Source organism: Plecotus auritus (assembly GCF_963455305.1).
Source record: "Plecotus auritus genome assembly, chromosome: 4".
Taxonomy (NCBI): Eukaryota; Metazoa; Chordata; class Mammalia; order Chiroptera; family Vespertilionidae; genus Plecotus; species Plecotus auritus.
Genome location: NC_137775.1, coordinates 52205114 through 52218755, shown reverse-complemented (window position 1 = coordinate 52218755; position 13642 = coordinate 52205114). Strand labels below are relative to the sequence as shown.

Genomic DNA, 13642 nt, shown 5'->3' with positions numbered 1-13642 from the left:
TACTGTCTCAACATAATAAACCTCGAGCCATATGTCTTTCCCAGCTCCAGCTCATAGCCTGAATATCTAAGCTTAGCATGTGTTAATTTTAAAGCTCAGTTTTGAAGAAAAGATTTTGTAGAAGCAAGGGCTCAAGTCTGCAGGTTTCTCAAAGGAGATCTAGTCAGAAACCGCAAGACTAAACAGCAGAGTTTTGGCTTCCTCTGAAATTCTAGGTTTGTAATAATGTAAGAAGGGGCCACTGTTCTCATTTTAAACATTTACATACATTTGTCAAAATATCCAAAACGTGCTAATTGCTAAAATTTACCTTCTTACAATCTGGTATAATGCTACAATAATAAAAATTTTTAAAAATAATAATCTATTTGAAAATCAAAAAGCAACATATATATATGAATATATATATGAATATATATATGAATATATATATGAATATATATATATATGAATATATATATATACATATATATATATATTGCTTTCTGAAAAAAATTTGAAGGCATTGCTAAGGAAGCTTTATTTTGTTTTGTCTTTTTAAAATATACAATAATCCAAGAATATACAAGTTTTCGGCCTCTTAGTAATTTTCAGTTGAATTTTCCACATAGAAAAACAAACATCTTAACTATTCAACACTTATAAATTAAAAGATTAGTGCACAGAAATTTAGAAATCTAAAATTGGGTCAAGGACAAAAAATATACTTAATTTTTTGTTACATATTGTAAATTTGTGTTTTTTTCCTCTAGTAGGAGTAGAGATTGGCAGTGTGAGTATGTTTGCACATGTGTGCATGTGTGTATATGTATGTACATATGTGCATATGTATTGTGTGTATATTATCTTGAAGTAGAAAAAAAGGAAATAATAAGTTCTGATTTTACTTTGGAATCCATCGTGAATGGCCTGTTAGAACTATAAATGAGACCCCGAACACCCTCTAATTTTTTTGCAATCTTTAATTTACACTCCAACTTTGAGAATTTATCATTCTAATTTTCTTGGAAGAGATTATAACCTCAAGGAGTGCAAGAATGTCCACAGAACAGTTGTGTTATAATAAATGTATGTGTTTGAGAGGGTATATCAATTAAGATTACTTAATCCATCTACTAGTTTAAATTAATGTCATTAATGTGAGTAGGTAAGATAATGCCACTAGCTGTCACTGTCTGCATGGCAACTAGTTCAGATAATGATAGTAAACTACTACTAAACATAAAACATACAAATCACTTGAAAATATAAAGTAGCACAGTGAACTTACTGATATTAAGTTAATTTGTTTCAGAATAAACCTTCATTATATGTAATGATGCTTTAGATATATTTTACCCCCTACACCTAATTCTACTTACTCTACTCTTAAAAATAGTGCTCTTCTTTAAAAGTAGAGTTGGTAATATTAGCACAATAGATTATTGACCAACTTTAAAAGATAAGTTCAAGATATATAGATGATAATTACATCTGATCAATATTATAATATACTGATCGAAGCATCACAGTGCCCCCCAGATCTAGGTTTTCTATAAAAGGCTGTAATTCAGCCTTTAGTGTTAATGGTGTTGGTGCAGGTCTTATACCACCATAGGTGAGTGTCTAACCTTAGATGTTAATTGGGTGACATATAAAACAAAATATAAAAAACAGTATGTGTCCTTTCAAAGCCTCCTGACTTTTAATACATTGGAAGCAAGAGACAAAATAATCGTCAACAGTAAATAATATAAATGAATGAGACAATTGAAAAAATTCAAAATCCACAGTAGAATAGTCCCCTCTCATCCAGGGAATACCTTCCAAGATCTCCAGTGGATGCTTGAAATTGTGGATAGTACCAAACCCTGTACATATCTACTATGTTTTTCCTATATACACATACCTATGATAAAACTTAATTTATAAATTAGACATGGTAAGAGATTAACTAATAACAAAATAAGACAATTAAAATAAAATACTGTAATAGAAGTTATGTGACTGGCATCTCTCTATCAAAACATCGAATTGTACTGTGCTCACCTTTTCACTTAAAGGAAACACTTTATAGCTTCTCTCTGGCATATATGAATTGCCAGCATCACTACTTTGGCACTTTAGGGCCATTATGAAATAAAATAGGGGTTACCTGAACACAAGCACAGTAGATCTGACAACTGAGATTACTACAAGTGACCAACAAGTGGATAGCATATAATACAGCGTGGGTATTCTGGAGAAAGGAAGGATTGACGTCCTGAACGGGATGGAGAGAGATAGTGTGAGTTTTTTTCATGCCATTCATAGCAGCATGCGAGGGAAAACTTATAAATTGTTTATTTTTGAAATTTTCCATTTAATATTTTTGGACTGTGGTTGACTATGGGTAATTGAAACCAAGAAAAACTAAATTGCAGGTAGGGGAAGACTGCTGTCTATAACATGTGACCATTAAAATTTTTTCAAATTACTATACCCCATAATGTATTTTCCCTGGTTTTCTATGTCAATCATTGACCACCAACTAAACAAAGTCAGCAAAATAATAAACCTCCCATACTTCTTAAGGCCACAGAATTTGTGAGAGACAATGCACATTTAATTCAACTAAGGTGTGTATTATTCAGGGTTCCTGTGAAATTGTGTTATTTGGGAATAATACTATAACCTATACATACAACTTCTCAGATTCTATAACTTTTAACAAAGTTGATATCACAGGCAGAAAATAGAAAACAATGTCGCTATCTCACTAAATTCCAAGGTGAATGGTTTTTGTTACCAAATTTTTAAAAAAATGCACATTATATATGCATGCAACCTACTTTCCAAGTATTAATACTACATGAATATCCTAATGGAAACATGCCTCCATAAAACTAAATTGGTGAGATATATTGCAGGAGATGGGATAACTTAAATGTGAGAAAAAATGAAAAAAGGATTTTCCAAATGTTTCTTTTCTGACTCATGCAACAGATATTTATGCACACAGAGAAAAATATATAGTAAGGTTGAATTCCTCCCTTAAAGATAATATTATTTTTTGTACAAAATAACCACATTATACACAACATCATGATAAATTAAATATTTTATACATTATAATTATAGTGACCATTACCTTAGAAGAAATGGCTAGAAGTTGGTTACAAAAATCAAATTCAATGCTAAGTGCTAAGGCAATGTATTATGACATTGCCTGCCAGAAATTAATGCCAATTTAAACTTCCATTAGAAATGTAAAGAGTGACCATATACTTGCCAAAGTTAGGATAATTAGAAAAGTTCTAAAGTTATAAACTGAGCTTATAAATCATAGAAAGTTAAATCAGACACCATAATTTCATTCTTCCTTCTTTCATTATTTTTTTTCATTTTCATCAGATTTTACTTCTTCCTGTCCTTTATTTATTGACTAGTTAAATGCACTGTGATACATACAAAGATAAGTAAAAAGCAGTCTAATTTTAAATGAAATGTACAAGGTTGTAGTAGAAAACTGATAATTATAAATTTAAGCATCACAATGATCTTCCTCCATTTTTTTCTTTAAAAGATAGAAGAAAATGATCATAGCAGTTGCTCCTGGGGAAAAGGCCATGGGACTGGAGCATAGGGAGGACACCTGTGCACATTACCTACTCAAAAATGTCTTAAAAAGTATGCTGAGCTTCTGAAAGTGACTAAGCCAAAAAATAGTAAAAAATTGTGATGCAGCTTTAACTCAAATAGAATAAAGATATTTGGAAGTGATATTAAATTTAAGTAATTTCCAACTTATAGAGTGTAATATTAGCTATGAATTGATTTCTCAGGCTTGGTTTCTTTCTATTATTTTTTGCTTGTTTTACAATTCAAAAAAAAAAAGTAAAACCATATCATTTTATTATAAAAGTCACTTTCCCATATAAGATAATCATAAATATATTTCAAGAACTTATTTTATTTTGATATTTTAAAAAATTTACCTTTATTGTTGAAAGTATTATAGATGTGCCTCTTAAGAACTTCTTATTTTATGATAGTTGGAACTCTGTCTTTCTCAAGACATAGATATTAAGTAGTAAAGAAGGTAAATGGCTTTCATTTCATTAGAGGAGGGAGGCGAAGTTGTAAAGGAAGACACAGAAAGATAGCGACAAACATGACAAGGAATAAATAGAAATCGAAATATTATTTTTATAGAAATAAATTCCTCATATCTGGAGTAGACTCCTGTCTGTGTTTCTAGTTATTAGCATATCACCTTGCTATATTCTAGGCAGATATAAAATATAATAAAGTGTAAGACTAATCATAGAAACTAGCCATGTACAACTAGAAATGAAATAGTCGTGTGAATTTAAAATAAAAAATAATTACTTTGGCAATGGGTAGTGTATGATGCTTAAGTCTTTAAGAATATTGATAAACATTTATTGGAAGACTTACGTGCTATAAGGAACTATTAGGGTGCGTAGGTAGAACACTGTAAGTTTGCATTGTTAAGAAGCTTAGAAGCAGTAAAAGGAAATCACAAATAATAACTAAAATCTAATAGTGTATGATGATTCCCACAGGGAAAGGGCAAAGTATAAGTATTCACAAGGAGAGATTATGTAACAAGCTATCAGTGGCATTTAATTGAAATTATAAGTAAAGGCAAAATTTCCACAGCCTGAGATCAGCTAGGTAGAAAAAAGCGAGGCATGGTAATAAAAGGAAAATGGCATGGACAGTAACTACCGTCAGAATTTAGAAGACTGAGGTCAGTGAAGAAATTGGGGAAATGCAGAATAGGTAATGCATTGATTATTTGATATTTCCCAGATACTGTTCTTAGGGATTTTTTTTAACATGCATCATTTCATTCAATACTGACAAGAACCCTCTGAGGCACATATAATTTTTATTAGCCCTATTTTATACTTAAGGAAATTAAGGCTTAGAGCGATTGTCCTAGTTTATACACCTGGTGTTATATAGCCAGAATTTTAAAACTCTGTGACTCCAGCATCAGAACTATGAATTCTAAGTGTATCTTACATTCCCATATATATTTGATTATAAATACTATACGTTATAAAGACTCATTTGTTAAAATGAAAAGTGATGATACAAATTACATACTACTTTTCTGTGAAAAAAACAGTTTTCAAAAATCTAATCAAGCAGAAATCTTATTAGTGATGCTATAACATTGAATAAATATTTTAATTTATGGAATAGTATATTACATGTCCATAAATCAGATATTATTAAAATAATGACAGACTTGTTAATTTATTAATAGAAAGAATTTCTATTAAAGAATTTCTGAGGGAAATTTCTTATAATAAAAGTGAAAAGTGTGTGACTATTTGAATCCCCCTTAACATGAAATCATAAAAAAATTTCTGTTTTAATTCAGAAAATTGAAATTAAGCAATATAAATAACAGAAGAAGATCACATGGATGTGTTCTGACATATGTGCATGCAAACTGCATTACATCTTCAGATTTTTTACAGTTAGGATGACCTTGTATATTATCATCCAATGAGAACACTTTTGAAAGCAAAAAGAAGCAGTGTTAGTAAGTAAAAAAATTATCTTAGACAAATTAGGCAAATGATCACCCTGCTTAAAATAAGGTTTCATTAGTTCTTTGTTAACTAAAATCCATTAGTTGAAGTAGAGGATACATTTTAAAAAGCAGCGTGGTACAGTGGGGAAAAAGACTTTGGAAACAGGATCCCCGGTTCTCATCCAATATTGTTCCTTATTCATATCCCTGAGTTTCAGTTTCTTCATATGTCCAAAGGAAAAAAGAAAACACAACTTTCTACCTGCCAGTGATGTGCTATGGATTAAATGAGAAAATAAACATGATTGTTCAGTGTCAAATGCAATTACCTATACAAATCCAAGGTATGCTGCCCAGCTGCACACTTTGACAAATAATATTCAAATTTTAAATGGAATCAAGTTGTACAAAAGTTCCAAAAATTTCAAAATATATTTCAAATGTATTTTTATTCATCTTCTGAAAATATTTACATATGTAAAATACAATCTGCTCTCATTTTTTTAAATGACTACAGTTTTTATCTCAGAAAATAGAGTGGCTAGTTTCATAAAAGTGACAACTTCTATGGTAATTTCTTTAATGGATATCTTGACAATAAAAGCATGTTAACTACCTGAAATTTTATATTTTTAAATGACTGTAAAAAGGTGTCTTCATAAAGCATTATATTAATTAATCAGACAGAAGTTCTCCATATATTAGACATGAGAAATATTTGGTTTTTAAATTGGAGGGGGTTTTTTCCCCAAATTTGACAGAAAAAAAAAACTTTTACATCCACTAATCAAAACTGTGATCAGTTTTTTTAGTTTTCATATTTCAAATTATACTCTAAAAATATCTCAATGGTCTGCCACTCTAGAAAGTGTCCAGATAAACTTGCCCCTACATGGCTAACAACCCTCATTTGGCTAGGGACTCACTAGTATCCTCTCCCAAACACTTCAGTTTTCTTCAATATGGAACTAGAATTTGTTTTCAAACTCTGAACAGGGTCACTGAAAGGAAAAAGGAGAAATCCTGTAAAGACAGGCCTGGATTGAATCCAGGGGCAAGTACTCTCACAGTGATGCCAAGGAATTATGCCAAGGAGGGAAGTGATTTTGCAAATACTGCCATAGTTAAGTATAAGGCATGTAATTCTTTTGTCAATACCACCAAGGTTAAAAGAAAAGTTATTTGATGAACAATTTACTTGACTTACAAAAATGCAGACATATTCTTTCACAGTTGAATGATAAGGAGGCATCTTTACTCCTTTAATCACATTTTCTTTAATGAACTCCTTCTATTAATACCTAATTTCACCTATCTTATTGCATAATTAATGTAGATGACAGTGAAGTAATTTTATTTTATTTTTAAGTACCTTAGTGTATTTTGCAGGTGACAATAATTTTGGCATTCAAATGAGTTTCCAGTTCTTGAAACCAATATAAATGACTGAATAATTTTAATACTACCACATTTAATGAGATGATTTTGCTCATTTGGAAGAAATTGGAGACTTTTCTTCACGGTAAATATATATCTTTACCGCAGTTAAAGACTGGTTTTCTTAGAAGTATAGCACTCAAAAAGTTCCTGCTTATTTTTCTTAACAACTAAATGTAAAAATCATATGAATTAAATTACACAACATGAAACAAAAATACTGTAATTTTTTAAACCTTTAAACATTAAAAGAGCAGGACCTTTCATGTTATTTCCTAGTCTTTTCTTAGACAAAATTTATTGTGCACTTTTATATGTATTCCTGCTTTGTTCCTTATGTTTCCCACTTTTTATTGTGCTAGAGTTTTACATTCCATTTTCACATGAAAATCCTCATACTACTAAACCACTGCTTTTATAGCTAAAATATAATAGTATGTTCTTAAAATTTTCTGATAGTAGTTACTGTTGAATTCACCATCATTTTCAAATAACTGTTGTTAGCCTCTAGTCCAGTGGTTCTCAACCTTTCTAATGCCGTGACCCTTTAATACAGTTCCTCATGTTTTGGTGACCCCCAACCATAAAATTATTTTTGTTGCTACTTCATTAATGTAATTTTGCTACTGTTATGAATGGTAATGTAAATATCTGTGTTTTCTGATGGTCTTAGGCGACCCTGCTAGCTGTTCTCAACCTATGGGTCATAACCCACAGGTTGAGAACCGCTGCTGTAGAGCCTAAGACCATCGGAAAACACAGATATTTACATTACGATTCATTAACAGTAGCAAAATTACAGTTATGAAGTAGCAACGAAAATAATTTTATGGTTGGGGGTCACCAAAACATGAGGAACTGTATTAAAGGGTCGTGGCATTAGAAAGGTTGAGAACCAGAGTCTAGTCAATAAGAACATTGTCTTTCATTAAATTGATTAGTTAACTAAGAATACTTCTTTACTTACCCAGTGTAATAGCATTCTGCCTATAGTAGTGGTAAATCTTCAGTTTTTTATTTCCACAAACATGGAACCTGCAGGATTTTCTACTCTGCAAAAAATACTGCCAGTGACAGAAAGGGAAAGAAGACAATGGGTAGACATGTTTGACTCCTTCAGGGAGTGTGAAGAAGGCTGCTATCTGGCCTATGAGACCTGAACCTGTAGTATTATTTTGCAGAGTGCACTTCACAGTGTCAGCTATGAAGAAGATGATAATTGAGTGCTGGGTCATAAGTATTTTATATGCTAGTGACCAGCCACATGAAGTATCTAATTTGTCAACCAGGAAAGGAAAATATACTTGGCTCAGTTACTCCATCAAAATAATACATCCAGTGGAAACATAATGTGAGCCACATATATAATTTCAATTTCTAGGAGCCACATTAAAAGAGTAAAAGGAGCCCTAGCCGGTTTGGCTCAATAGAAAGCCTGTGGACCGAAGGGTCCTGGGTTTGATTCTGGTCAAGGACATGTACCTCCGTTTCAGGTTCCTGGCCCTGCCAGGGTGTATGAAGTAGGCAACTAATTGATGTGTTTCTCTCACATCAATGTTTCTCTCTGTCGTTCCTTCTCTCTTCTACTCTCTTTAAAAATAAATGAAAAAATATTCTCAGGTGGGAAAAAAAAGAGTAAAGAGAAACAGTTGAAATATTTTTAATATTACTATATTTTATTCTATTTATCTAAAAAATTACTAATGATGTATGTTGCATTCTCTTTTTTCATACTAAGACTTTGAGATCCAGAGTGTAATTTATACTTGCAGCACATATCAATTATGAATAGCCACTTTTCAGAACCTAACGAACTACTGCCTACCAAACTGGATAACACAGATCTATACATTTCTTTTATTATTTCTTTAAATATTTTATTAGAAAGATAATTTTATGGGGAAGTAATGTGATTTATATGCCAAATTACTATTAGCAAGACATTCCAGTTCAGCAATGAAACAGAATAATATTTGCTAGGATTTTCCTTGTTTTGTAATGGAAACTAGAGCAATATTGTAGTTAAAAGCCCAGGTTCTTGAATCAGAATGCTCTGAGTTTGAATCTAAACTAAGACAAACATTACCAAAGTAACTGCAAGCAAGCCATTTATCCTTGATAGCCCCGATTTTTCATTCTGTACAATAGAGGTGATAATGGTATCTACCTCATTCAATGAGCTAGTATATATAAAGCACATGGAAGAGTATCAGCACATACCGTAACCACCAAATTTAGTTATAATAATTACGGTTAGTTATACTCCCCTCTAAATTACCTAATATTTGCAAATACTAAAATTATGCTGCTGGCTAGGACTAAAAAAATATATAAAAGTTATTTTTTGGAATGTATTATAAGTTACAAGTTAAAAGATATATAAGTCATATAATCTTATAAAAAGAAAATTGTCAGGACATTCACAAACAGAAAAATATCAATCAATTTTGAAGGTCTATGTGACAATTTTCAATTTCAAAAAATTGGTCAATTATTATGAGCACATATGTTATGTAATTGAAAATCCAGTTTTAAAAAACATAAAATTCACTAATTCATAGGCTATTATTGTTTAAAAACAAATAGGAAACGTCCAGCTGATGTATTATGATAACTAAAACTTTACTTTGGCCCACTTCCACAAATATGGGGTCTACTATAACACAGCTTATCAGGAATGCACTCATTTTATTTACTATTTAGTCCAGAAAAGAAATATGGCTTTGGAAGAAGTAACCTCAGAGATTTATCAATGTGATAAATTGTGATGATTTTGTAGCAAAATATTAGTATTTATAAAAATATTTCTAAAAGTTTGCAAATGTATTTGTACTTGACCTGTCCGTAGAACTCTTGTTAGCAGCCCTCTTAACCTACTTTTTTTTCTGCTACTCACAAGTCCAGAAGATAAGGGTTTCAAAACAGAAGGAATCACATATCACTAAATCCTGATTAATGTCACTTCCCTCTCCTCTCTCAAATCTCATAGCTCAATGTGCAACTGTTCATTTCTTCTATGTCAAGCATACAGCAAATTAAATTTTAGTAACAAATACTGTTATCGCCAGTATTTATGACATACCCTTAGTGCAGATACCACAGTGGGGAATCATTGATAAGTTCAATAGTGACTTGTCCTAAGATCTACTGAATCAGGCTGTAGAAAGACTCATATGTTCAAATAATTATTATTACTTAAACACTTTGTCACTGAACTAGAAAAAAAAAAGGCAAAGTAGAATTTGAATAGTGCATATTACTTACGTTCACAAGTGTCCCCCTTCTGCTGGTAGCCTGCTTTGCAGATACATTTTCCAATGGGCACTAACCATTCTCCTTCTGCACTGCAGTGCATCCTGGGGGAGTTTTCCGCCTCTTCCTCTGCACTGCTGACACATGTCCCTCGAACCTCAACTAAAGAGGAAAATTCTGAACCAGTCACTGTATCTGGAAAGATAGCTAAGTTCTCAATAATGGACCAGCACTTCTTGTAGTACACTTTGACAGAAACCAAAGCTATGCAAGCCCCTACATCCTGAAAGGCAAGGTAGAATCCCTTTTTGGACAAAGGTCCAATCTCTCTCACCTCGGTGTTAAGCTTCATCTTTCTTTCACCAAGGTCGCCTTGGGTGAAACTCTCATCTGCGGCAATGGTGTCTATTTTTACATAGAGGTTTTCTCTTATATTCCTGCCAGTGTCGTAGTCTGTCTCATAATAGTACAAATTAAAGGTTTCCTTGCAAGTTCCCAATACTCCAGGAAGACTGTTACAATCCCTCAGGGTGAATTTCAATTCTACAAAAATCCTTTGTGCGCTGCCTTTCGAGATCCAGTTAGTCCGCAGCCAGTTGTTTTGGTTGGGCTCCATGACCTGGCACACCTGGTATGTTCGTATTGGGGTGTAGTTCTCATCCAAACCACTAATTTCTTCCCACTGCAAAGTTAAATAACGGTCATCGGTCATCCAGCAAAAATAATAATGGCAATAATCACATCTTGATTTAGAGAGTGCGTGAGGAATCTTTTAGCACAAATGTGTATCTTTGAAAGAAGTAGACTCCTACCCTGACCAGCACTGTAGCCCGAGAACAGAGCATGCTCCGCTTCAGCTTCATCCTCTGGCGGAACAGGCTGCTTGCCTTGTTTGTACATACAATAAGCATTTCATTTTGTTTAATGTCTCTTTGCTAGTGTATTAGATCAGTTTCTTTTTACATGTTTGCTTACCTCTGTAGTCTCTATTGAGATTATATTTCTGGACTAAGGTACACAACACAATTATTATATCACAGTTTAGTGCATATACATATGGATACATGGCAGAATTTTTTATAACGCAGTTGACATTTTAAGTGTGAATGTTATATTTAAACTTAGAAAGTACCTAAAAACATAGGGAAGGAAATGCCAAGAGTACTCTGAATGGAAAAGCATTCAGATGTCGATATGTTGATATTCATAATGCAGACTCTTTTACAACCTTTTCAAAGTGAGACATAAGAGAGTAACATTTTACAGAGCTACTTACTTATTGCAGTGTTATTAATAATACTGTACACAAATCCACATAACTTTAAAAAAGTACTTGTATAAAAGTATGATTCATCTTTGTAAATAAATTGCTTTCAATAGAAAATCAAATGTACATGGCAAAGCAGTATCCTGAATCATATTTCAGAAATAAGCTTTCTGACCGAAAAAATAGCAAATGTTTCAAAATGCTCGTTCATATGCTGATACAATGCATGCTATAGCAATCTCATGTTATATGTATTCTCACAAAAAAGAAAAATAATAAGTTTAGCAGAATTGGAAACAATTTAAAGATTATTAAACCATAGATAATATCATCTATATCGCTATTAACAATTTAAGTAATTTCACCTAAAATAGCCCAAAATGCCTGAAATAATACTTATGTCCTTTCATATCATCATTACAAAATTACCCACTTCATATTTATGCTCTTATTAGTGAAATTGTCATCTACTTTTATTCATTTCACCAATGTGAAATGGTAAATATAAAAATATGTTTGTATTAAAGTTCAGTCACATAGCATGCAATATTTAAACCATAGTTTCAAGAAAAGCAGGGGGAAAATAAACTAATAAGCATGTGCTAGTGAGTTTTATCTGTAAAACTTGATCTAGAATCTATTTAAATGCTCTATAAGTGTTAATATCTACTTTTAGAAGTGTTTCTTAGAAAACTAACAAAACTCACAAATTAGCAATTTACTGTAATTCAGCAATTTCTTGTGTGATGTTATATAATGGCTACAATTTTATTATACAAACCACCCAAAGTACTCGACTACAGCAAAGATCCCATGTCAACACAACTCCAGTTTGTGACGAGTTAGTGGTGTGCATATTTTCCCTTTGTTTCCATTAGTTGCTTACAATATGAATGACAGCCAAATATACCCAAGTTCCTTCATTGAGACAGGTAGATTTTTGTCTCTAAATTAGACTGAAATTAGTAAAAGAAGTAAAACTGGTAATGGTATCTACTACAATACCAAAAACTCCAAAGATAAATGTGCTGTTTTTAATAATTTCCCAGATTGAAGAAACCAAGGCTAATTATTATAAAGGAATAAATCTTACAAGTTGCTCTTTCTAACTTTAAGAAAAATTACATTATTTTGTTCTATCTATGAAAAATCAGTTTTACTAAACTATGAATCCCAGTTTATTTTCATTTTTATTTAAAAATTTGTTCCTGAGGGGACATTTTCAAGACAACTGTGTATAGATAACAAATAATGACATGATGTAAATGCATTTAACACAACTCTTGTCTTTTTTTTTTTTTAATCTCACTTTCTGATAAACTGCAGTGATTTCTACAAATGACACTATTGGGAAAGAAGTCTTAATTCAGATAATGTGCTTTTATGGTTTGCTTATAAAAATATTTTCTAGAAGCTTGTGTCTTAATAACAATTTATTTCCAGTTAGATATTTAATCACATGTAAGCTAACCCATTTCATATACAATAAATACTATCAATCTTCATTTTCCAATATTATCTATTTAATCCTTCAGATATATAGGGCTAAATGTTACTCAGATATTTTGAACTGACAGAATGCTCATTTGAGTCCAAGATAACATAGACAGTCATAATTTATCATTTCATGGATTACATGGATGAAATACTACAATCATATATCTGTTTAGTTCTCCTTAGAGATAAAACACCACCCACTATCTCTATTTGTTTTAATTGATGGATGGTAGAAAATAGGCTACATCTGTCATTGGCAAGAAAGGTGTTTCATTTTTTTTACTGTGAATGTCTTCCTATAACATATATTATTTTACACATGAAAACCTCCACTTGCAAGAAAAGTACTGTACCTCGAACTTCACATACTTTTTTTTACTTAATTTGTAAAAATTTGTCACTTTTCGTAACTTATTTTGCCCAATACAGAAAACTACAATATGATATTAAGCAATCTCTCAGATATTAAGTGAATGAAAAATCTGAATATTTTAAACATATCATCATTCACATTTTGCATTCTTAAACTGACTTCCACTTCATGACATTGGTCTTATGATGTTCTTATACTCAAAAATCCCTTTCAGACTTTTGTTCTTCTCTTTGCAAAATTTTGTTACACTTTTTATATCCTAGCTTCATGCTCTTTGATTCCA

At 31.7% G+C, this 13642-nt stretch overlaps 1 protein-coding gene across 1 annotated transcript in view; it reads right to left on the bottom strand.

Moving 5' to 3' along the window:
- Positions 1–13642, bottom strand: part of EPHA7 (EPH receptor A7) — a 170963-nt gene that overhangs the window by 151459 nt on the left and 5862 nt on the right. Inside the window, 1 exon segment of the mRNA XM_080664002.1 lies at positions 10235–10904. Within this exon segment, the coding sequence (XP_080520128.1) occupies positions 10235–10904 (670 nt within the window).